Source organism: Takifugu flavidus, chromosome 18 (assembly GCF_003711565.1).
Source record: "Takifugu flavidus isolate HTHZ2018 chromosome 18, ASM371156v2, whole genome shotgun sequence".
In the NCBI taxonomy this organism is placed as follows: domain Eukaryota; kingdom Metazoa; phylum Chordata; class Actinopteri; order Tetraodontiformes; family Tetraodontidae; genus Takifugu; species Takifugu flavidus.
This window is the reverse complement of record NC_079537.1, coordinates 11,881,307-11,903,867: the sequence shown is the minus strand read 5'-3', so window position 1 is coordinate 11,903,867 and position 22,561 is coordinate 11,881,307. Positions and strand designations below refer to the sequence as shown.

Sequence of the window (22,561 nt, the reverse complement as noted above, 5' to 3'; positions counted from 1 at the left end):
GGACCTTGAGGTAAATTCTCATTTATTTATGCATTAAATCTGCTGTTATTTTATGGAAAAAAATTGTCACAGCTGGATCAAAACTGGATTCACAGCAACAAATAAACATTTCAGGGCCTGGCAGACAGACAGGCAGACAGACAGGCAGACAGACAGACAGACAGGCAGGCAGACAGACAGACAGGCAGGCAGACAGACAGACAGACAGACAGACAGGCAGACAGACAGACAGACAGGCAGGTGTGTCCCATTGTTTCATCAATAATGAAACTAGAAAGTCCAAAGCTAAATGTTGTGTAATTTCTCAGGAAATGGAAACTTGGGAATCAATCATGGAACAATTCCTGCTGATATCAGAGAGATGAGAGATGTGATGGAACTAAGCAGGTTTTTTAAAGCTAAAGCAGGAGACTCACGAGGAAGCATGTTGGCTAAAGTCGGTTTTTCACCCTCACATCAAGCGGGCGGACCAGTTCCATGTTGCCTTAATGGACCGGACTTTACAGGAGTTTAAAGCATCAGTGCACGTCAAGAACCTTTAATTGCTGCCTCACCCACATGAGCAGGTCAGAAGGGAAGGTTTTATAGGAAGAGGGAACAGGTCACGTGTTCTTAGATTAAACACCGTGAATGAAACACTAAAAACAATAAATATTATTTCAGTCCCTAGCAATTAGAAGCTAATGCTAATTAGCGCTCTGTTCCAGCTGCATTATTGGAACAAATAACCCAAAAAGCATTATTTTATTAACAGCTGGAAGCACATGTTCTTTACCCATATTATTCAGCAGATTAATGTGGCTTTATCTTATCTTTATGGCTCTTCATCAAGAACACGCCTCACCTGATAAAACCTAGCTCAGCATGGACGTCAAGCTGCTGGTTTCAGGAGTCGTGCTCGTGACCTTCGTGGTTACAGGTCAGTGCTGCAGTGCTGTTTCCTTTCTGATGATCATCTGTTTGTGTAAGAAAATATGAATCAGTAAAGATGTGTGTAGGAGCCGCTGTGAGGCGGGTGCACATCTGCAGAACGCTATGCAGCCGATACTCGCAGCCCCTCAGAGGCCAGGCACCATTTGGACTCACAGATTCATTTTAAGGTCTCACACACGGTTTGTTTGTCTCTCCGACAGGAAGCAGAGCGCAGCCAGACGGTGAGCAACGTTCTCTAAATGTTCTCTAACTTTGATAAAATGACAAATCACGCTGGTGAAACTGGACCTGTGCGCTGGTTTCCCTCCAGTCTGTGGTATCGCTCCCCTGAACAGCAGGATTGTAGGAGGGGACGACGCCTACTCCGGAGAGTGGCCGTGGCAGGCCAGCCTGCACAGTGGGGATCAGTTCATGTGTGGAGCAACCCTCATCAACAGCCAGTGGGTTCTGACTGCTGCTCAGTGTGTTTATGGGTAAGCTGTCACATGACCCAGACCTGTGGTGTCACGTCATATTACGCATGTGTCAATTTGGTTTAAAGGGATACCTCCAGAAACATCTGCTCTCTGTTGTTTGTTTGTTTTAAGGAGGACCGCACCCTCTTTAAAAGTTTACCTTGGCCGTCTTGCCTTAGCAATTTCTAGCCCTAATGAGGTCCTCCGGGAGGTGCGCCGGGCCGTCATCCACCCACGGTACTCAGAACAGACAAGAACCAATGACATAGCCTTGCAGGGGTACTGGAGAGGAGGGTCCGCCGGATAGTCGAACCTCGGATTCAGGAGGAGCAATGTGGTTTTCGTCCTGGGCGTGGAACAATGGACCAGCTCTACACCCTCAGCAGGGTCTTCGAGGGTGCATGGGAGCTTGGCCAACCAGTCCACATGTGTTTTGTGGACTTGGAGAAGGCATTCGACCGTGTCCCTCGGGGGGTCCTGTGGGGGGTCCTCCGAGAGTATGGGGTGTCGGGCCGTCCGCTCCCTGTACGATCGGTGCCAGAGTTTGGTCCGAATTGCTGGCAGTAAGTCGAACTCGTTTCCGGTGAGGGTTGGTCTCCGCCAGGGCTGCCCTTTGTCACCGATTCTGTCCGTGACTTTTATGGACAGAATTTCTAGGTGCAGTCATGGTGTTGAGGGGATCCGGTTTGGTGACCTCAGGATCGCGTCTCTGCTTTTTGCGGATGATGTGGTCCTGTTGGCTTCATCGGCCCGTGACCTCCAACTATCACTGGATCGGTTCGCCGCCGCCTGTGAAGCGGCTGGGATGAGAATCAGCACCTCCAAATCCGAGGCCATGGTTCTCGACCGGAAAAAGGTGGAGTGCCTTCTCCGGGTAAAGGAGGAGATCCTGCCCCAAGTGGAGGAGTTTAAGTACCTCGGGGTCTTGTTCACGAGTGAGGGAAGAATGGAGCGGGAGATCGACAGGCGGATCGGTGCGGCGTCCGCAGTAATGCGGGCTCTGCACCGGTCCGTTGTGGTGAAGAGAGAGCTGAGCCGAAAGGCGAAGCTCTCGATTTACCGGTCGATCTTCGTTCCTACCCTCACCTATGGTCATGAGCTTTGGGTAATGACCGAAAGAACAAGATCACGGGTCCAAGCGGCTGAAATGAGCTTCCTCCGTAGGGTGGCTGGGCTCTCCCTTAGAGATAGGGTGAGAAGCTCTGCCATCCGGGAGGAGCTCGGAGTAGAGTCGCTGCTCCTCCGCGTTGAGAGGAGCCAGATGGGGTGGCTTGGGCATCTAGTTAGGATGCCCCCTGGACGCCTCCCTGGTGAGGTGTTCAGGGCATGTCCCTCCGGTAGGAGACCCCCGGGGAGACCCAGGACACGTTGGAGAGACTATGTCTCTCGGCTGGCCTGGGAACGCCTGGGGATCCCTCCGGATGAGCTGGAGGAGGTAGCTGGGGAGAGGGAAGTCTGGGCTTCTCTACTTAGGCTGCTGCCCCCGCGACCCGACCTCGGATAAGCGGCAGAGAATGGATGGATGGATGGAGTCTCCAGAGATGAAACCACCAGCTCAAATAATGTCAGACAGCTTCATATTCTAAGCTGTGTGTCAGGTCCACCGGATGTTTGTTTCTATCCCAGCGGCTCAGCAGCATAACAGGAACATACGAAACATCCGCTCACTTCTGGTCACAGACTCTCTGCAGGTCTTCGGGTCCAGATCGTCTTAACTTTTGATGATATTTTACATATTCGTGTCAGGAGCAGCTGCTAGTCTTCACAGGGACAACACAACTGTTGTGTTTATTCTTCTGTGTTCTCCAACAAAGACTGTTTAAATGAGCACTTTAGGACCTGAAGGGTTGTGTGTCGCTCCAGCAGATATTATTGATTCAGAATAAGGCAGAAAGGTGAAAAGAAGCCCAAACTATGCAAATATTTTAAAGCTGTAAACATGCTTTGTCACTGTAAATGTCTCTATATCTTATACTTGTTTGCAGAGGTTAGAAATTAGAACCTGTTTTCTTTCAGTTGCTGTGGTTGCATTATTCACGGACCTTGAGGTAAATTCTCATTTATTTATGCATTAAATCTGCTGTTATTTTATGGAAAAAAATTGTCACAGCTGGATCAAAACTGGATTCACAGCAACAAATAAACATTTCAGGGCCTGGCAGACAGACAGGCAGACAGACAGACAGGACAGACAGGCAGGCAGACAGGCAGGCAGACAGGCAGACAGACAGGCAGGCAGGTGTGTCCCATTGTTTCATCAATAATGAAACTAGAAAGTCCAAAGCTAAATGTTGTGTAATTTCTCAAGAAATGGAAACTTGGGAATCAATCATGGAACAATTCCTGCTGATATCAGAGAGATGAGAGATGTGATGGAACTAAGCAGGTTTTTTAAAGCTAAAGCAGGAGACTCACGAGGAAGCATGTTGGCTAAAGTCGGTTTTTCACCCTCACATCAAGCGGGCGGACCAGTTCCATGTTGCCTTAATGGACCGGACTTTACAGGAGCATCAGTGCACGTCATGAACCTTTAATTGCTGCCTCACCCACATGAGCAGGTCAGAAGGGAAGGTTCTATAAGAAGAGGGAACAGGTCACGTGTTCTTAGATTAAACACCGTGAATGAAACACTAAAAACAATAAATATTATTTCAGTCCCTAGCAATTAGAAGCTAATGCTAATTAGCGCTCTGTTCCAGCTGCATTATTGGAACAAATAACCCAAAAAGCATTATTTTATTAACAGCTGGAAGCACATGTTCTTTACCCATATTATTCAGCAGATTAATGCGGCTTTATCTTATCTTTATGGCTCTTCATCAAGAACACGCCTCACCTGATAAAACCTTATAAGCTGTTCCCTCCTTCCACTCACATGTTTGGTGGCAGAAGCTCAGCATGGACGTCAAGCTGCTGGTTTCGGGAGTCGTGCTCGTGACCTTCGTGGTTACAGGTCAGTGCTGCAGTGCTGTTTCCTTTCTGATGATCATCTGTTTGTGTAAGAAAATATGAATCAGTAAAGATGAAATGAGTGTGTAGGAGCCGCTGAGGCGGGTGCACATCTGCAGAACGCTATGCAGCCGATACTCGCAGCCCCTCAGAGGCCGGGCACCATTTGGACTCACAGATTCATTTTAAGGTCTCACACACGGTTTGTTTGTCTCTCCGACAGGAAGCAGAGCGCAGCCAGACGGTGAGCAACGTTCTCTAAATGTTCTCTAACTTTGATAAAATGACAAATCACGCTGGTGAAACTGGACCTGTGCGCTCGTTTCCCTCCAGTCTGTGGTATCGCTCCCCTGAACGGCAGGATCGTAGGAGGGGACAACACCTACCCTGGAGAGTGGCCATGGCAGGCCAGCCTGCACAGTGAGGATCAGCTCATATGTGGAGCAACCCTCATCAACAGCCAGTGGGTTCTGACTGCTGCTCAGTGTGTTTATGGGTAAGCTGTCACATGACCCAGACCTGTGGTGTCACGTCATATTACGCATGTGTCAATTTGGTTTAAAGGGATACCTCCAGAAACATCTGCTGTCTGTTGTTTGTTTGTTTTAAGGATAACCACAACCTCTTTAAAAGTTTACCTCGGCCGCCCTGCCTTAGCAATTTCTAGCCCTAATGAGGTCCTCCGGAACGTGCGCCGGGCCGTCATCCACCCACTGTACTTAGAACAGACAAAAACCAACGACATAGCCTTGCTGGAGCTGAGCGCTCCTGTAGCATTCACCAACTACATCAGACCGGTGTGTCTGGCAGCAGAGGGCAGCGACTACAACCCTGAAACAGAATGCTGGATCACCGGATGGGGAAGGATCCAAACCAACGGTAGGACTCGGCCATGTCTGTGGCGCTGTTACGCCAGTAGAACTGTAGGACTGAGCTGAAATGGTGGGCTGCTCGGGTAGATTTGATGATTTGAGTGATGACGGAGCAGGCGACCTTCTGCTAACGACAGAAATAAAGTCTCACTCTCTGTTTTGCTTTTTCAGTTGACCTTCCCTATCCAAGGATCCTGCAGGAGGCCAGAGTTAGGGTCACCTCCCAGGAGTTCTGTAACAAAATGTATGGAAGTATCATCACAAGTAGCCACATGTGCGCCAGCTCCCCCACTGGAAGTGGCATCTGCGCAGTGAGTCTGATATAAACATGGAATTTTAAATTAAAGAATGTGTGACTGTTCTAATTCATTCAAAGTGATGGGAGCATGCTGGTTGAACTGGTTTTACTCTGTCCAGGGGGACGGAGGTGGTCCACTGCTCAGGAAACATGACGATAGGTGGGTCCAGTCTGGAGTGATGAGCTTTATCTCGAACCTGGGCTGCGGAATAAGAAATGCCCCAGAGGGCTACACGCGTGTGTCCAGCTATCAGTCCTGGATCCAGAGACAAATCATCTCCAACCCTCCAGGATTTGTCTACGCTGGAAGCAGTGGGCTCGTCTCTCTCTCAGTTCCTCTGCTCTTTGCTGTCTCACTCTTTGGACTGATGCTGTTTTAGCTCTGGGGGTTTTTCCATGAATGTCTCCAGACAACAGTTTTATTGGTTGTGACTTCAATAAATGAACCAGTCATAGATACCAAAATAAAAGAGAAACTATTAAATGGATAAAGCCGTACGATGTGTAATGTCAGTGTGTTCTAAATATTCGAGCAAATGATCTCAGCTTTCTTGTGCGTTCTTATAGTTTGATTTTTCTGTGAATAGGAAGAGCACAGGTGTTAGTGACGTTACTGTTGCACAGGGCGCGACTCAAATCGAGTCATATAACAGGTAATAAACATGTTTATAACAGTTTATAACACGTTTGATTTCGCTGGACATGTGAAACAATGGGACTTGTGAGGGGACGGTATGTGCTTGTCCGACACCATAAAGAGAAGGGGGACCACAAGTAGACCAGCATTCTGAGAGCGGAGCGGTCTGTTGGGATGATAAGGTATCACTAGCTCCTCCAGGTAGGATGGAGCTAGGCCTCTGAGGACCTTGTAGGTCAAAAGAAGGATTTTAAAAATGATTCTAAATTTAACGGGCAGCCAATGAAGAGACGCCAGTACAGGAGTCATGTGATCTCTTTTGTCAATACCTGTCAGAACTCTGGCTGCAGCATTTTGGATCAGCTGGAGGCTTTTAAAGAGGAGTTTGGACACCCTGATAATTAAGAATGACAATAGTCCAGCCTGGAAGTAGCAAATGCTGGACTAACTTTTCTGCATCTTGCCGCGTCAGTAGCTTCCTGATGTTTGTCATGTCCATGGCGATCCATGGCGTGGATCTAAAACACTGTGACTATTGGTTAATTTGGCCACAGTGCTAAAAAGAAATCTGGGGTTATTCTGGTTTTCTTCAATTAAAGAAGAAAAATAAGCTGTTCTAGCCTTACGGAGAGCATTGTTATAAACTACCAGACGGTCTCTCCAGGCTCCATGATAGCTGTCCATTTTACAAGAATACCACTTCCTTTCCAGTCTTTGCACTTTCTGCTTGAGGGTCCTGATATGTGAATTATACCAGGGGCCACACCTCCTCTGATTTACTATTTTCTTTTTCAGGGGGGCAACAGAATCAAGCGTGATTCTCAGTGAGGTTGCTGCACCTTCAGCAATGGAGTCAACCTCAGCAGGGCTAAGATTCTAATGATTGATCCCTGGGGAAACACACGGTGGTCCTGGGATCAGCACAGGGATCACTTCCTTAAACTTAGCTACAGCATTATCTGAGAGACATCTGCTATAGTCAGACTGAGCTCTGAGGGTAGAAGAATCCTTAATCATAAATTTAAAAGTGATCAAAGAATGGTCTGACAGGAGGGGGTTCTGAGGGAACACGTGTTCTACCTCAACACCATGAGTCAGAACTAGATCAAGGGGGTGGTTGATGGTTGATGTGATGGATGATCCTGATATGGGGGGAGCCTCAAGCAGCATGATGAGACAGTACAAAAGTTCAAGCTGGGAATGGCAGCACTAAGGTGCACTGGACAGGTGCTCCTTGGGACAGGACTGAAACCTGAACCTGGTTAGGTTGGAGCCACATCAAACATACCTGCACCAGAGGGTAGAGCTGCCCTCCCGGTGTTCAGCCGCAACATCCCAGACCTGAGCGTGAGCAACAAACCCTGTTAAAGGTCCCAGTACCTGAGACTTTGGCCTTTTTTCTTGCTCTGTAGTGCTGACTGTCTGCAGGTTTATGGCTCTTCATCAAGAACACTCCTTACCTGATAAAACCTTATAATCTGTTCACTCCTTCCACTCACATGTTTGGTGGAAGAAGCTCAGCATGGACGTCAAGCTGCTGGTTTTGGGAGTCCTGGTGGGGACGTTCCTGCTAACAGGTCAATGCTGCAGTGCTGTTTTGGTTCTGATCATCTTTTTGTCTTTGTAATGGAAATAATTTATTAAAGGGGGTGAAATGGTTTATTTTTAGGTCTCACACACACGGTTTCCTGACAATAACAGTTGTTTTCTTTATTTGTCTCCCCAACAGGAAGCAACGCGCAGATAGACGGTGAGGAACGTTTTCTAAATTTCCATCATTTGCTCTTGCTCATTCATTTGGATTGTTATTTTTTCCAAATTCACAACAGAATTCTCACTTTTACATCAAATTCTATAGCAAAAATTTCAGAATTCTGATTCTAAAAGATGATCCTTCCTTTACAAAATGACAAATCACGCTGGTGAAACTGGACCTGTGCGCTGGTTTCTCTCCAGTCTGTGGTATCGCTCCCCTGAATGGCAGGATCGTAGGAGAGGAGGACGCTGCCCCCGGGGAGTGGCCATGGCAGGCCAGCCTGCACTATGGGGATCAGTTCATATGTGGAGCAACCCTCATCAACAGCCAGTGGGTTCTGACTGCTGCTCAGTGTGTTGATGGGTAAGCTGTCACATGACCCAGACCTGTGGTGTCACGTCATATTACGCATGTGTCAATTTGGTTTAAAGGGATACCTCCAGAAACATCTGCTGTCTGTTGTTTGTTTGTTTGTTTTAAGGAGGACCACAACCTCTTTAAAAGTTTACCTTGGCCGTCTTGCCTTAGCAATTTCTAGCCCTAATGAGGTCCTCCGGAACGTGCGCCGGTCCATCATCCACCCACTGTACATAAGACGGACAAAAACCAACGACATAGCCTTGCTGGAGCTGAGCGCTCCTGTAGCATTCACCAACTACATCAGACCGGTGTGTCTGGCAGCACAGGGCAGCGACTACAACCCTGAAACAGAATGCTGGATCACCGGATGGGGAAGGATCAAAACCAACGGTAGGACTCGGCCATGTCTGTGGTGCTGTTACCGCCAGTAGAACTGTAGGACTGAGCTGAAATGGTGGGCTGCTCGGGTAGATTTGGTGATTTAGACCAGGGGTCCCCAATCCTTTCCCTGTGAGGGCCACATAACTTTTCCCTTCTCTGATGGGGGACATTACCTCGCATACATTACCTCTGATTTCTTCAATGCATCTGGTGATTATACTTACTGACAGACTCACGGCATTAAGTACGTCTTCCTTCCCAGGATACACCTCTTCCGCGACATCATTCCTACATTACTTTACAAACCCTCCATCACTGAAAGGTTTAAAAAGGTCAAATACAAATACACATATATGAAGAAATGTATCTCTGGCATTGTTCAGGGGCCGGGCCAAATGTGGAGGCGGCCGTATCTGGCCCCGCGGGCCGTAGTTTGGGGACCTCTGATTTAGACCTTAAAATTTGGAAATACCGCATTGATTCCAAAGAAAATTAGGGTGTCCCATAGCAGAAGCATAAAAGTATTAAAAATACACCATATGAAGTGCTCAAACAGATTATGCTGTGAACAGCAGAGGAAAGAGGAAATCAACATACTGGGTAATGTATAGCTCTATTTATAGTCGTTGTTTGATGGTGGACAGTGTTGTGCAGGGGGTCAAAGCTTTAATGGCAGGTGTCCCTGTCCTCCCTACTTGGTAAAATGCTGTGTAGGGAACTATGGACAGGAGTTCCACAGACGGTTCTCTCTCTCACTGTTACAAGTAAGTCCAACTCTGAGCCCACAACAGAGCCAGTCCTCACCAGTCTGTCCAGATGTGCTGAGTCCCTCTGCCTCCCGTTACCTCCACAGCACGTTATGTTATGTTGTCATGTTGTTGCTGTGCTGGCAGCTCCCCTTTTAAATGGGAACCATGACATCCACTCAAAAGCTGGGGGAGTCTGTAATCCCTCTGCTGAAGACTTCTGGAAAAACCAACGGCGCCATGTCACGTAGTACAGCCAATAATGCGCAGTGGGAAAAGCCCTTTACTGAATGGAGGGATGGCTGTGGGTTGTCTCTGGAGCTTTTGTCTCTATTCTGGTTTATGGAGGACCAGGTAACTGGGAGACTTTCCCAGTCGGGACATTGGAAAGGCAGCGTCAGCTTCACTCACCCTCTACTAATGACAGAAATAAAGTCTGTTTTTTTTTTTTCTTTTCCATCTCCAGTTTCCTCTCCTCTGCAGGAGGTCAGTGTTCCAGTGGTGTCCAACAGTGACTGTAACAGAATATATGGTGTTATCAAGAGTAGCCACATATGCGCCAACTCCCCCACTGGAAGTGGCCCCTGCATAGTGAGTCTGATATGAACATGCAATTTTAAATGAAATAATGTGTGACTGTTCTCATTCAAAGTGATGGGAGCATGCTGGTTGAACTGGTTTTACTCTGTCCAGGGGGACGGAGGTGGTCCACTGCTCAGGAAACATGGCGATAGGTGGGTCCAGTCTGGAGTGATGAGCTTTTTCTACAGTATTGTATGTGATGCGCCAGGTGGCCCAGACGGCTACACGCGTGTGTCCAGCTATCAGTCCTGGATCCAGGGCGAAATCCCCTCCAACCCTCCAGGATTTGTCTACGCTGGAAGCAGTGGGCTCGTTTCTCTCTCAGTTCCTCTGCTCTTTGCTGTCTCATTCTTTGGACTGGTGCTGTTTTAGCTCTGGGGGGTTTTCCATGAACATAACCAGAAGACAGTTGTTTGAGTTGTTTCTTCAATAAATGAGCAGATTCTGACATAATCTTGTTTAAAATGACAGACAGACAGACAGACAGAATGTTTGCATTTAAACAAGCAAGAGCCATAAACTGTTGATTACTTTTGTAATAACTGAAATTGATAAAGATGTTGGTTTATTTACAAGTTTTCGCTGATGGGGAAAATATGGAGGACTTAAATGAACAAAAACATGAAATATTTAATAAATGTCTGTGTCAAACAACTCAATGTTTCATGAATATTCCAGCAGCAGAATATTCCAGTTTTCTCGGTGCTTTTTACATTTTGTTTTTGTTAGTTTACTTGTGCCGTGGCCGGAACGAGTTATCTCGGACCCGATGTTCCGACCGACCCTTTAGTTGTCACACCTGCACCGTCTAATTAAACGGCTGGTTAATTTTGCGAGCATCAGGATCCAAACCGAACCAGGATGATCTAATCTGCAGCGTTTGCAGCTCTTTGAGGTAGGTTCAACTAAATCCTTGTACAATATGTTAAAGATGTTTGTGTGTCTGTGGCTTTTTCGTCACAATAAAAGCTTTCAACACAAAATAAATCGACGTTTCTTGACACAAACGTATTTTTTTTGTCAGCGATAATCTCGTTGAGAAAGAAAGCGTAGAACAAGAATGTTTCCAGAAGCATTTCGTGGGCGTTTGCGCCACCTAGAGTCCAAACATGAAATTACGTTTGCGCTTAAAATGTTTGCTTTGTCCCTTAATTCTAAAAAAGAAGCTATTTTCGAGAAAGGTGGCGTTTAAAAAAAAAAAAAAAAAAAAAAAAGTTAAAACCTGCATCCTGGATACCCAACAGGCTAAATTTTATTTCTTCTAAATGAATCAATTCAAAAATGCTGATATTGCAGAATCAATAACTTGTTTATTTTCAGTAGAACCTCAACAAATTAGTGATGAAGAATGCTCTGTGACCTATTCCCAAGGTCTATGATTTAATCATACATGAAAATAAATAACATTAACACAAACAAAAATTATTAATGGCAGCAATGGATACATAACATTTCTTGACAGGGAACATCTCAAATCAATCTCATCGTATGTCTGTTCAGTAAAAAAATATTGCATTTATTTCTACATGAGGAAGGAAGTTGCATGTAAACCATGCAGATGGTAAGAAGGGCCACTTTAGTCCACCTCCTCAATGGTTGGCCCCTGGGAGCTGCTCTGGGACTGTCCTCCTGGGTTGCCTCCAGGCATTCCTCCCTGATACAGCTTGCTGATGATGGGGTTGCACACTTTCTCCAGCTCTTTCTGCTGGTGTTGGTACTCTTCTTTATCAGCCAGCTGGTTGTTCTCCAGCCAGGCGATGGTCTCCTCACACTTGCCGACGACCTTCTTCTTGTCCTCTTCACTAATTTTGTCCTTCAGGTTGTCCTCCTGCACGCTGCTCTTCATGTTGAAGGCGTAGGACTCCAGAGAGTTCTTGGCAGCGATTTTCTCCCTCTGCTGGTCGTCCTCAGCTTTGTATTTGTCGGCGTCCTGCACCATCCTCTCGATCTCTTCTTTGCTCAGACGGCCCTTATCGTTGGTGATGGTGATCTTGTTCTCTTTGCCGGTGCTCTTGTCCACCGCAGACACGTTCAAAATGCCGTTGGCGTCGATATCGAAGGTGACCTCGATCTGCGGGACCCCTCGGGGAGCAGGCGGGAGGCCCGACAGATCAAACTTGCCCAGGAGGTTGTTGTCCTTGGTCATGGCTCTTTCTCCTTCATACACTTGGATGAGGACCCCCGGCTGGTTGTCTGCATAGGTGCTGAAGATCTGGGTCTGCTTGGTGGGGATGGTGGTGTTGCGTTTAATCAGGGCCGTCATGACTCCTCCTGCTGTCTCGATACCCAGCGACAGAGGGGCCACATCCAGCAGCAGCAGGTCCTGAACGTTACCCGACGTGTCTCCTGTCAGAATGGCGGCTTGGACGGCGGCACCGTAAGCCACCGCCTCGTCTGGGTTGATGCTCTTGTTCAGCTCTCTGCCGTTGAAGAAATCCTGCAGGAGTTTCTGGATTCTGGGGATTCTCGTGGAGCCTCCGACCAGGACAATATCGTTGATCTGTCCTTTGTCCATTTTGGCATCTCTCAGGGCTTTCTCCACGGGATCCAGAGTTCCTCTGAAAAGGTCACCGCACAGCTCCTCAAAACGAGCCCTGGTGATGGAGGTGTAGAAGTCGATGCCCTCAAACAGTGAATCGATCTCAATGCTGGCCTGGGTGCTGGAGGACAGGGTTCTCTTGGCCCTCTCACAAGCTGTGCGCAGCCTCCTCAGGGCTCTCTTGTTCTGGCTGATGTCCTTCTTCTGCTTCCTCTTGAATTCCTCCACAAAGTGGTTCACCATGCGGTTGTCAAAGTCCTCCCCACCCAGGTGAGTGTCTCCAGCCGTGGCTTTGACCTCAAAGATACCGTCTTCAATGGTCAGGATGGACACGTCAAAGGTGCCTCCTCCCAGGTCAAAGATCAGGACGTTGCGTTCCGCCGACTTGCCTTTGTCCAGACCGTATGCGATGGCTGCAGCCGTCGGCTCGTTGATGATCCTCAGGACGTTCAATCCGGCGATGACGCCGGCGTCTTTGGTCGCCTGTCTCTGAGAGTCGTTGAAGTATGCCGGGACCGTGATGACGGCGCTGGACACCCTCTGACCGAGGTAGGCCTCTGCGATCTCCTTCATCTTCACCAGAACCATAGAGGAAATCTCCTCAGGGTAGAAGCTCTTTTCCTCTCCTTTGTATTCCACCTGGATTTTGGGCTTCCCTCCATCTCCAACCACCTTGAATGGCCAGTGTTTTATGTCAGCTTGAACGGTGGGATCCTCCAATCTTCTCCCAATCAGTCTCTTAGCATCAAACACGGTGTTGCTGGGGTTCAAGGCCACCTGGTTCTTTGCCGCGTCCCCGATGAGCCTCTCCGTGTCGGTGAAGGCCACGTAGCTGGGGGTGGTCCTGTTGCCCTGGTCGTTGGCGATGATTTCTACTTTTCCATGCTGGAAAACCCCCACACAGGAGTAGGTGGTGCCCAGGTCGATGCCAATCGCTAAACCTTTAGCTGCAGACATTTTCACTGGAGACTGGTGTCTGGGAAAGAGTCAAAGACGAGTTTAGAAACATGTTGAAGAAATGTAGCCCTGATTCACAGCAGGTATTTCACAGATCACAGTCAAAGTGAGGCCAGTGTGGTAATTCACTGTTTGAATTAGGTCGAATTAAAGTTTAAGATTCAATAAATATAAAAAAATGTCAGTAAAAATAAATAAAACAAAATCGAAATCTCTTTTAACAAGTTATCTATAAATTACTAAGTTCGGGTAAAGTTACTGGAGACGTTTCTCTTTTAAATAGATTTAGTTTTTCTTAGAGTTTAATGTTTAAATTAATAACTTCAACAAGATAATAAAGTATATTGATAAATCCCTTAAGCACGTTAATTAAGAAAACAAATCGCAACAACACAGCATTGATCTAGTTTAAGTTACAAACGTTTAACGTTAATAATGAAACCAGCCAATGAAGAGAAATTAAAGTGTAAAACAGCTGACAGGTTGCACTCATGCATTTAGAATTTAATCAAATTTAAAACAAATGTGCGTGTTCAGACATTAAGTCTGTTTCAATAAAAACTGTCAGATAAAACCCGTCAAATCTCACTTAATTACTACGGAAAACTAATATAAATAAAAAGCACCGAATTAAATAAAAGTAGTGCTGAAGAACTCACAGTTGTTGCGTTCGACGTGTGTTCTGAAGAGAATCTTTCTGTTCTCCGGCTCTCCTGTTGCGATCTGATCCGTTTCTGCAGTTTTCCTCCTTTATAAAGCATCTGTGGACACTTGCCGGCTCATTCTCGGCGTTTCGTTACTAAAACCATCAAGTTTCCTTCCGTGTTGATGTCGGTTTCCTGCTGTTAACTTCAAAATAAAACACAGCAGCGATTAATCCTATCTTCCGTGCTTTTATTGTTCAGGACAAATGTTTTGATTCTTCCGGTCCGACTCGTATCATTTCAGCAACCTCATTTTACAGTGACGTCATTAATTTTGACCAATGAGAGCAGCGAATGATGTTTCTATTTCCGGTGTGATTTTCAAAAATACGTGACGGTTCTGGTCTCTTTCGGAACTTTCTGGAAAAGCAGCGAAAGTTCGGACGGAGACTCTAACTTATCAGCTGCTGGATGAATTTAACAATTTAATTCATTAGGAATATGCAAAGTTTCATATTTGGTGATTTCTAATCTTGGGTTTTCGGACTAGATACCACCCAAGTCTGACAGAAATGTCGGTTTGAGACCAGTCATTGTCCAGGGCATCAGACTTTCTGAAAGTGTCCATATTAATTCCACCCCTAAATCTTGATGTGTTTTATACTATCAAAACGCAAACTGAAATGAAATCAAGTGTGAACATGAGCCTGTAGTTCCAAATGATCAGAGAAACCCATATAAATGCAAACTCATTGTTTTACCTACTTGTTTTTTCACTTTTAAAGAATGGTTATAAAATTCTCTCATGTCTCGATTGCTTTGTCTTGTGTTCTCCTCAAAGTCCAGTAAAAAGATGATTTTGAAAATAACAGTATTGTTATTAAGTTAATCCATCCATCCATCCATCCATCCATTCTCTGCCGCTTATCCGGGGTCGGGTCGCGGGGGCAGCAGCCTAAGGAGAGAAGCCCAGACTTCCCTCTCCCTAGCTACTTCTTCCAGCTCATCCGGAGGGATCCCCAGGCGTTCCCAGGCCAGTCGAGAGACATAGTCTCTCCAACGTGTCCTGGGTCTCCCCGGGGGTCTCTTACCGGAGGGACATGCCCTGAACACCTCACCAGGGAGGCGCCCAGGGGGCATCCTGACTAGATGCCCAAGCCACCCCATCTGGCTCCTCTCAACGCGGAGGAGCAGCGACTCTACTCCGAGCTCCTCCCGGATGGCAGAGCTTCTCACCCTATCTCTAAGGGAGAGCCCAGCCACCCTACGGAGGAAGCTCATTTCAGCCGCTTGTACCCGTGATCTTGTTCTTTCGGTCATTACCCAAAGCTCATGACCATAGGTGAGGGTAGGAACGAAGATCGACCGGTAAATCGAGAGCTTCGCCTTTCGGCTCAGCCCTCTCTTCACCACAACGGACCGGTGCAGAGTCCGCATTACTGTGGACGCCGCACCGATCCGCCTGTCGATCTCCCGCTCCATTCTCCCCTCACTCGTGAACAAGACCCCGAGGTACTTAAACTCCTCCACTTGGGGCAGGATCTCCTCCTTTACCCGGAGAAGGCACTCCACCTTTTTCCGGTCGAGAACCATGGCCTCGGATTTGGAGGTGCTGATTCTCATCCCAGCCGCTTCACAGGCGGCGGCGAACCGATCCAGTGATAGTTGGAGGTCACGGGCCGATGACGCCAACAGGACCACATCATCCGCAAAAAGCAGAGACGCGATTAATTTATGGCACAACAATCACAACTGTCACCAAGCCCCACAAAAAAAAGTCTACAAATTGGAACATAAAACTATTTTATTTTTGGGAGTGGAGATCTGAGGCTCAGCCAAGGAAGGTGGAGATAAAAACACTCGTGTCCAGGTTGAGAGTGGCGTGCCACCAGAGATCTGGAAAATACAGCACCTGATGGGGAAAAACAGCACCTCATATTAAATCACTGCAGAAAATAGGACATTAGAGTCCAGGAGAATGCAAGAAAGATCAAAATCATATTTATAATTTGCAATATTGGTATTCCCTCGAGACAAATTTGACAAGTGGGGACTTTAGGAAGAAATGAGCTCAAAAGAAACGGACCATCTTCAGACCATAATCTGTCCTCAGATGTTGCAGAAGTGTCCTCAGAATAAAACCCTGCGTATCCATGTTCCAAGAGATGTGTGGTTACCTCTCCAGGTCTCAGGGTACACTCCAGAGGAGCCTCATCCTCGGGCAGGTTGGGGTAAACCTCTGTCACCCAGGACAGGGTGGTGCGGTTCCTGTCAAAATGAGGCTCCCGCTCAGGTGGGTAGAAGAACCAGCGCTGTATGAACAGAAGACGATCCTTCAGCCATGCTTAAGACTGACTGGTGAATCTGATGAATCAAACATCCAGGTCACCGTTCACCTTTTTTCCATAGATGACCTCAGCAAATCCAGGACCGTGCCAGTGAAAGGGAACTCCAGTTCCAGGGCCTGGGGGCAAAATTGCCAGAGATTTTCATGTGACGGACGTGAGCCGACAATCGGGAGATGATTTGGAAGTCTCGTGAAAATGGTGAGAAAAGGAAGGCTGTTTGACCTGCGACCCCGAAGCTGTACGCTCTGCTGCTGTGCGGCAGAACATATGGAGGAGACTCGTAGTGCTGGAACAAACTGTTCCACTCTGTCACGTTGTTGCCTCCAAAGAAATAGAGAGTTTCTGTGGGAGAAACGGGCAAGTTGTCATTTCCTTTCTGACCATTTGACATGTAGTGATGAAGAGCACTTGTTAAACTGAGCGCTGATGGTGCTGTAACGTGTCCTTCCACCCACCGCTGCCAAGGGCTTCCGGAGCCTGAGGCCTGAGCAGACCCCCCACATACTCCCGAAAGGTGACATAAACTAGAACAAAATAATGGTGGCGAGTTAAAAACTACACAGGAGGACAAACAGTGTGCTGAGATCCACATGCACACCTTTCTTGTAAGAGTGTGTGTTCGCTGTGCTGAGCTCCACCGTCCGGTCTCCAAACTGTGTGAGCAAACTGGCCTTTGAGCACAAAAACCTGAATTTCTAGAATAAAGACAGAGTTCAGTTGTTTCTCTCAAGGAATTGTGAAAATAACTGTTGTGATGAGGTGAAAACAATGCAGCTGAAGAACCTACCGTGTTGTCAGTCAGACCTCTGAGGATCACCGGCCTCCTGTAGGCATACCTGACCAAGAAAAGAACATTTTGCTTAAATGCTGAAAATCGTTCCGCTGGATCAGTCTCTTTCAAAGTTGTTCTTAAAAAAATATCTGGAAATCGTATATTTTTCTCAAGTTATGATGTCACTGCTTTTCCTTCTTATTCTCCACGATAAGATGATTTTTAAGATTTATTTTAATCACCAGGATGTTGACTCGGCGTCGGAAGACGTACTGCAGTTTATTTTAAAAATAAAATAGAGGTTCGGCTCTTTGTTTAACCGTGACTCTGAAAAACCCTATGTGAATCAGTTCTGATTCTAAAAAAAACAAATTGAAAATCAGTGAAGAACATAGATCAACTGTGGGAAATGTGGAGTTAACCTTTCAATGAACTGTTGATGTGACAGTTGTGATCTGTCCAAAACGTCAATGTTGCAAACGCCTTCATCCTGCAGCCTGTCGGTGGAATATAAAGACCTGAGCACAGAGAGGCAGAAAGATTCAGGCAGAAAAGTGGCTGCCTGGACAAAACAGATTTAAAAAAGCAGCAACAGTTTTACATGCTTGAAGATTTTGACTGCTAAGTATTTAAAATGGGTCCTTATCAATAAAGTGGTAAAACCTTAATCATGATTAGTGGTTATGAAATGATATTTTGCTTAAATTATTGGTCTAAAAGAGAATTTATTTCCGGTGTTTGTGTCACGCGGCTCTCTTGGAAACAGGAAACAGGAAATCACTTCTCGGGAATGTAACTACGTTTGTTATTAATGAGTAAATACACAACGAATCATATTATTTGGCACATACATGAATCAGTTTGAGAAGATTCTTGGGGGTTTTGACAAGAAATAGTCGCGCACAGCGTGACACAAAAAGATAGAAAACATCGTTTGTTATCAGGAAGGCACTGGTGGAAGTTAAAATCGTTTTTAAAAAAAGACTTTTCAGGAAAATCGGTATATATCGAAGCTAACTCGTGTCCGTTTTGCATTGTAACAAATGGCTTATAAAGGTATAAACCTGTCAGTTTAAAACTCACCATTCTCCTGACGGCTCCTCTGCCTTTAGGGCGATGAGACATAAGACAACAAACTTTAGACAAACCCCTAAATGTTCCATCCAAATGGTCCATCAAATTTAACCGAATTAACAAAAAAAAGACGAAAACCCAGCAAATTCCGGGCACATTCCTTACGTTTTGGAAACAATTGGTCGTTCTAACACTTCCGGTCAGCCAGCCAATCAGAAAGCACTTCGTGAACATTCTGTCCAATGGGATCAATGAATTCTACAATCTTTGTATCACATTAACAAATAATATCACAATAACCTTCGTTTGTTGACTTTGATATTATTACTACTTAAATATTGAACAATTAACGGAAATATCTTAAATATTAAAAGATCAACTGCTCCAGGTTTTTGAGTCGTTTCACGTCAGGAGTAAAATTCAGTAAAGTGCTTTTATGCTGTTTGATTTTCATTATACAAAAGAAAGGAAAGACGGTTCAAAACTGAAACATCTTTATTCTAAAGTAGTCTATAAAGCCTTCATATGTTACCAGCTACGGTTTGTCAGTGCAAACAATAAAAGACACACAAATAAACAAAAATACAAATAAAGTCATTGTCAGACATTTCACTGTTCACAGGTTATCGTTTGTAAACTTTGACATACAGTGCAAACAGATGTTGTTCCCATAATCAAGGATGTCATTGTTAAAATCACAACCTTTCATGGTATAACTTGCTCCGCATGCTGATTATAGAAAAAACTTTACTTTGTTTCAAAAATATAAAATGCTCTGGTGTCAGTATGTTATTATATAGGAAACAAGATGTCGATTTAAAGAGTATATTTAAAAACATTTACTGGCATTTAATTCAGGAAAAAGAATTGTATTAAAACGTTATGAATCATACAGTATATTGTGCTTACATAGACTATTTCCTTCATTTTGGGTTAGAGTCAGGCCCTCCTTCACCTTTAGATCTTAGCGTTTGTTGTGTTTGTCTCCTATGAAAGAACAAAGTATGAGAAGAGAAGCTGGATGACGGACAGCATTGCCACGTAGAGACAAGCCAGCCGAGAGCCTGCAGAGGTCGACGATGGGGTGACGAGCATGAAGCCCGGCTGGTTGCTGCTGATCCGACTGTTGATCCAGGACTCGTACTCAGACACTCGTGAGTAGACTCCCGGGAAACCATCTTGACCGCAGCCTATGCCAAAACTCACCACGCCACCCTGGGTCCAACGTGAGCCGCTTTTGGTCATCAGCGGGCCGCCAGAATCCCCCTGCACAGGTGAAACACAGAAGACGTGAGCAAGCTCATACAAGTTAACATGGGAACATCAACTTTACCAATGAATTCCAGTGAAACTCTTTTTTTTTTTCTTCAGTCAAACAGTAGAAACAAGTTAGAGGCCCTTTGAGAGCAAGATGACAAGTCTGCCCGTCGGCGTGTGGTTAAGTCAAACTACTGAGAAGCCAAACTAGTCTAGAAGCCCTAAAGCCCATTCCTAAAGGGTTTGGGCCACAATGATAACAATCAAGCGCCAGAACCGGTCAAACCAGGCAAACTTTCCATCTGTTTATCACAACTGTTCCACCAGTTGTCATGAAGGAGTCTTTTTTTTTTCACCTTTCAATCTGATGGCAACAGCCATTCACCAGTTTGGAATGACCCCTCTGCATCCTGTGTGTTCCTTCACTCACCTGGCAGGAATCTTTCCCTTCTCTCCCGGCACAGAGCATGTTGCTTGTGAGACTGTAGGCAGAGCTACAGACGGCGTTGGAGACAACAGGAACAGTCACCTCCTGCAGCGTCTGAGGGAACGGGAGGCTCACTGAAGAAGAAAAGATCCTGATTACCACCAGCACTTTTATCCAGACCTGAAATGGTCCGATTGTTCCCACGAGAGCAGCATGTCGCACCATCAAACACTTTAACTCAACAGCAAAACCTGTCCAAATTAATGAAACTTTGCTGGTATGTTGAGAAACTGCTCTAAACATGCAGTAGCAGCAAAACAGGTTATTTTCACGGAACATTAAGTGACAGACACGTTGAACTGAAACTCGAGATGCTTTTAAAAAAAATATATATATAAAAGTTGTCAAAACAAAAAAGATGACGGGCCATTTTTCTGTCACAATCACCAGGAAGAAGAAGAACATACTAATAACAGAATAAGTGGAAGAATAACAGATTTTCAAATGTCTGGTTTAGGCAACAAAAGTCTTCGTGGGTGCACACTAATATGCAGGTTCGCGTGGCAAAACAAAAGAGTGGGATCAGGAATATTGTGGTTTAGGGAAGGACTCTGCATTTGTTAGGACAACTCGGATCATAAAAGTTGCTTAAAAACCTGTTTTGCCATTTGAAACCAAATGACGCTCATGGAAATGAGCACTTCCTTAAAACAACATGTTTGGACTGAAGCGGAAGCCTTTTGTTAGCATTAACTGGAGGGTTTTCTTCCATCAACGTGATACTGAGACTGGGAACTTTGATCAACCTTGGCCCTACCGGCCTGTTTCTCCTGCTGCTAATGGGAATAAAAGAGGTTCTCGTCACCGCCGCTGTTGATGGTTCCCCATCCAGTGATCCAGACGTTTGATCCAGCTGCATACGTGCTGCCAGTGGCGGCTAAACAGATCGGTCTGATGTAGTCGGTGAAGGAGACTGGTGTGGAGAGCTTCAGCAGGCATATGTCATTGTCCTGTGTCTGGCTATTGTAGTTGGGATGGTTGTTGATTTCAGACACACTCCTAGACACCTCGTTTTCATTCGGCTGCTGTTGGAAGCGCCGTCCCAGGTAAACGATGACATTAGATGTGCTGGTTCTGAGGGAAAAGACACAACTTGCTCATAACATGAGGGCACAACTCCGGTAGTTGGAAAACATGGGTGGGTGGGGTGAATTATTTTTGTCTCTGTCATCTTGTTTCTCCTCATGACTTTCAGGAGGAGGCACAAGTACAAGGTACAAGTCATGGGATGGGATCCGAACTCACCGCTGGAAACAGTGAGCTGCCGTCAGGATCCACTGGTTGTTGATCAGGGTGCCCCCGCAGGAATGCCGGCCGTTAATGTGCAGACTGGCCTGCCATGGCCAAGCTCCCGCAGGAGCATCCTCCCCTCCCACAATCCTGGTGTTGAGTGGCGCGATGCCGCAAACTGGACCGAAAAGACAAATTAGTCACGTCTCACTGAGGATCGCCGCTTAAACCTGAGGTTTGAGGTAGCAGCCGCAAACCAGGAAGATGGAGAAAAGCCGTGTAATCACGGTGAAGTTTCATCTTTCAACTCTACACCGAAATTATAAATATACACACACTGCATACACTGTGTGTGTGTGTGTGTGTGTGTGTGTGTGTCTGTGTGTGTCTGTGTGTGTCTATGTGTATGTGTGTGTATGTGTGTGTGTGTCTATGTGTATGTGTGTGTGTGTGTGTGTATGTGTGTGTGTGTGTGTATGTGTGTGTGTGTATGTATGTGTGTGTATGTATGTGTGTGTGTGTGTACACATGAAGGAAAGGCGATCAAAGGAGGACATAACTTACCGTCAAGCTGTGCGTTGCTTCCTGGAAGGAAGACAAACAATATCTTTTATGTTTCTCTTAAATTCCTTTTTAAAAAGCTACATTGGAAAAGGTTGCTCTTTAAAATAGTAAATCTTCTTTATGAGGATGTTGTGAGCGCAGGATAGTAAGAGACAGGTTAAATTAAGAGATTAGTCACTACTTCCACCCATTAATGTCAAATCTTTTTGTTAAACAACAAATGTGACAAAGTTCAGCTGAAACACACAGACAAAATGTTCGGGTAAATTTCAAGGCAGTCAAAAGAAAAAGTCCGATCAACACCAACTCCTTGGTAAATTCCACATCCTAAATGACTTTACAAAGATCTAAACACAAGAGTCGAGCCACTTATTCAGCTGAAACTGACGACAACAGGAAAGGATGAGAAAGACTCACCTGAGGCTGCTAAAGTGACCAGGACAAACCCCAATAGCTTGATCATCATTTACCCTTGAGCTTCGGAGTCTTGAGCAGGCAGACACGACTAAACCTTGACTGTAACTACCATCAAATCCGGAGTAATGTCTTGACCTCAGAAACGCCCTGTTAATGTTCAGCTGACTAGAAATCTCACCTCTGCACGACATTCGGCTGAAGCTGAACAGGTTACTCTGGTTTTGAGTACATGTCTTGCTTCATTTGCTTTGCGTCAGAGGCGGGCATGGACAGATAAAGGCAATACACTCATGAATTCCGGAA

At 45.8% G+C, this 22,561-nt stretch overlaps 4 protein-coding genes across 5 annotated transcripts; 1 reads left to right on the top strand and 3 right to left on the bottom strand.

Annotated features, from left to right (window-relative positions):
- Positions 1-117: 117 nt before the first annotated feature.
- On the top strand, positions 118-10,624 carry LOC130515347 (transmembrane protease serine 9-like). The gene is made up of 16 exons (XM_057015511.1): positions 118-919; positions 1,134-1,154; positions 1,244-1,406; positions 1,521-1,682; positions 4,241-4,341; positions 4,561-4,581; positions 4,671-4,833; positions 4,948-5,216; positions 5,381-5,520; positions 5,627-5,880; positions 7,642-7,721; positions 7,874-7,894; positions 8,101-8,263; positions 8,382-8,650; positions 9,854-9,978; positions 10,081-10,624. Exons 1-16 carry the CDS (start codon positions 865-867, stop codon positions 10,339-10,341), a joined length of 2,268 nt encoding a protein of 755 aa, XP_056871491.1. The 5' UTR covers positions 118-864; the 3' UTR covers positions 10,342-10,624.
- Positions 10,625-11,259: 635 nt separating this feature from the next.
- LOC130514519 (heat shock 70 kDa protein 1) lies at positions 11,260-14,261 on the bottom strand. 2 transcript variants are annotated; one of them, XM_057014148.1, is made up of 2 exons: positions 14,125-14,261; positions 11,260-13,484 (listed from the first exon to the last, which is right to left on the bottom strand). In XM_057014148.1, the coding sequence occupies exon 2, from the start codon at positions 13,463-13,465 to the stop codon at positions 11,546-11,548; it is 1,920 nt and encodes a 639-aa protein (XP_056870128.1). In that variant the 5' UTR covers positions 13,466-13,484; positions 14,125-14,261; the 3' UTR covers positions 11,260-11,545. The 2 variants fall into 2 exon arrangements, with proteins under 2 accessions (XP_056870128.1, XP_056870127.1); XM_057014147.1 differs by having other exon boundaries at positions 11,260-13,477; positions 14,125-14,236.
- Positions 14,262-15,895: 1,634 nt separating this feature from the next.
- Positions 15,896-18,681, bottom strand: jmjd8 (jumonji domain containing 8). Its single transcript, XM_057014155.1, has 9 exons — positions 18,313-18,681; positions 17,652-17,747; positions 17,245-17,293; positions 17,056-17,152; positions 16,913-16,981; positions 16,680-16,799; positions 16,506-16,573; positions 16,287-16,421; positions 15,896-16,021 (listed from the first exon to the last, which is right to left on the bottom strand). The coding sequence occupies exons 1-9, from the start codon at positions 18,390-18,392 to the stop codon at positions 15,941-15,943; spliced, it is 795 nt and encodes a 264-aa protein (XP_056870135.1). The 5' UTR covers positions 18,393-18,681; the 3' UTR covers positions 15,896-15,940.
- A 99-nt stretch (positions 18,682-18,780) lies between these two features.
- On the bottom strand, positions 18,781-22,536 carry LOC130514522 (serine protease 27-like). The gene is made up of 6 exons (XM_057014153.1): positions 22,259-22,536; positions 21,842-21,862; positions 21,293-21,455; positions 20,853-21,121; positions 19,991-20,121; positions 18,781-19,569 (listed from the first exon to the last, which is right to left on the bottom strand). The coding sequence occupies exons 1-6, from the start codon at positions 22,305-22,307 to the stop codon at positions 19,291-19,293; spliced, it is 912 nt and encodes a 303-aa protein (XP_056870133.1). The 5' UTR covers positions 22,308-22,536; the 3' UTR covers positions 18,781-19,290.
- Between the last annotated feature and the right edge of the window lie 25 nt (positions 22,537-22,561).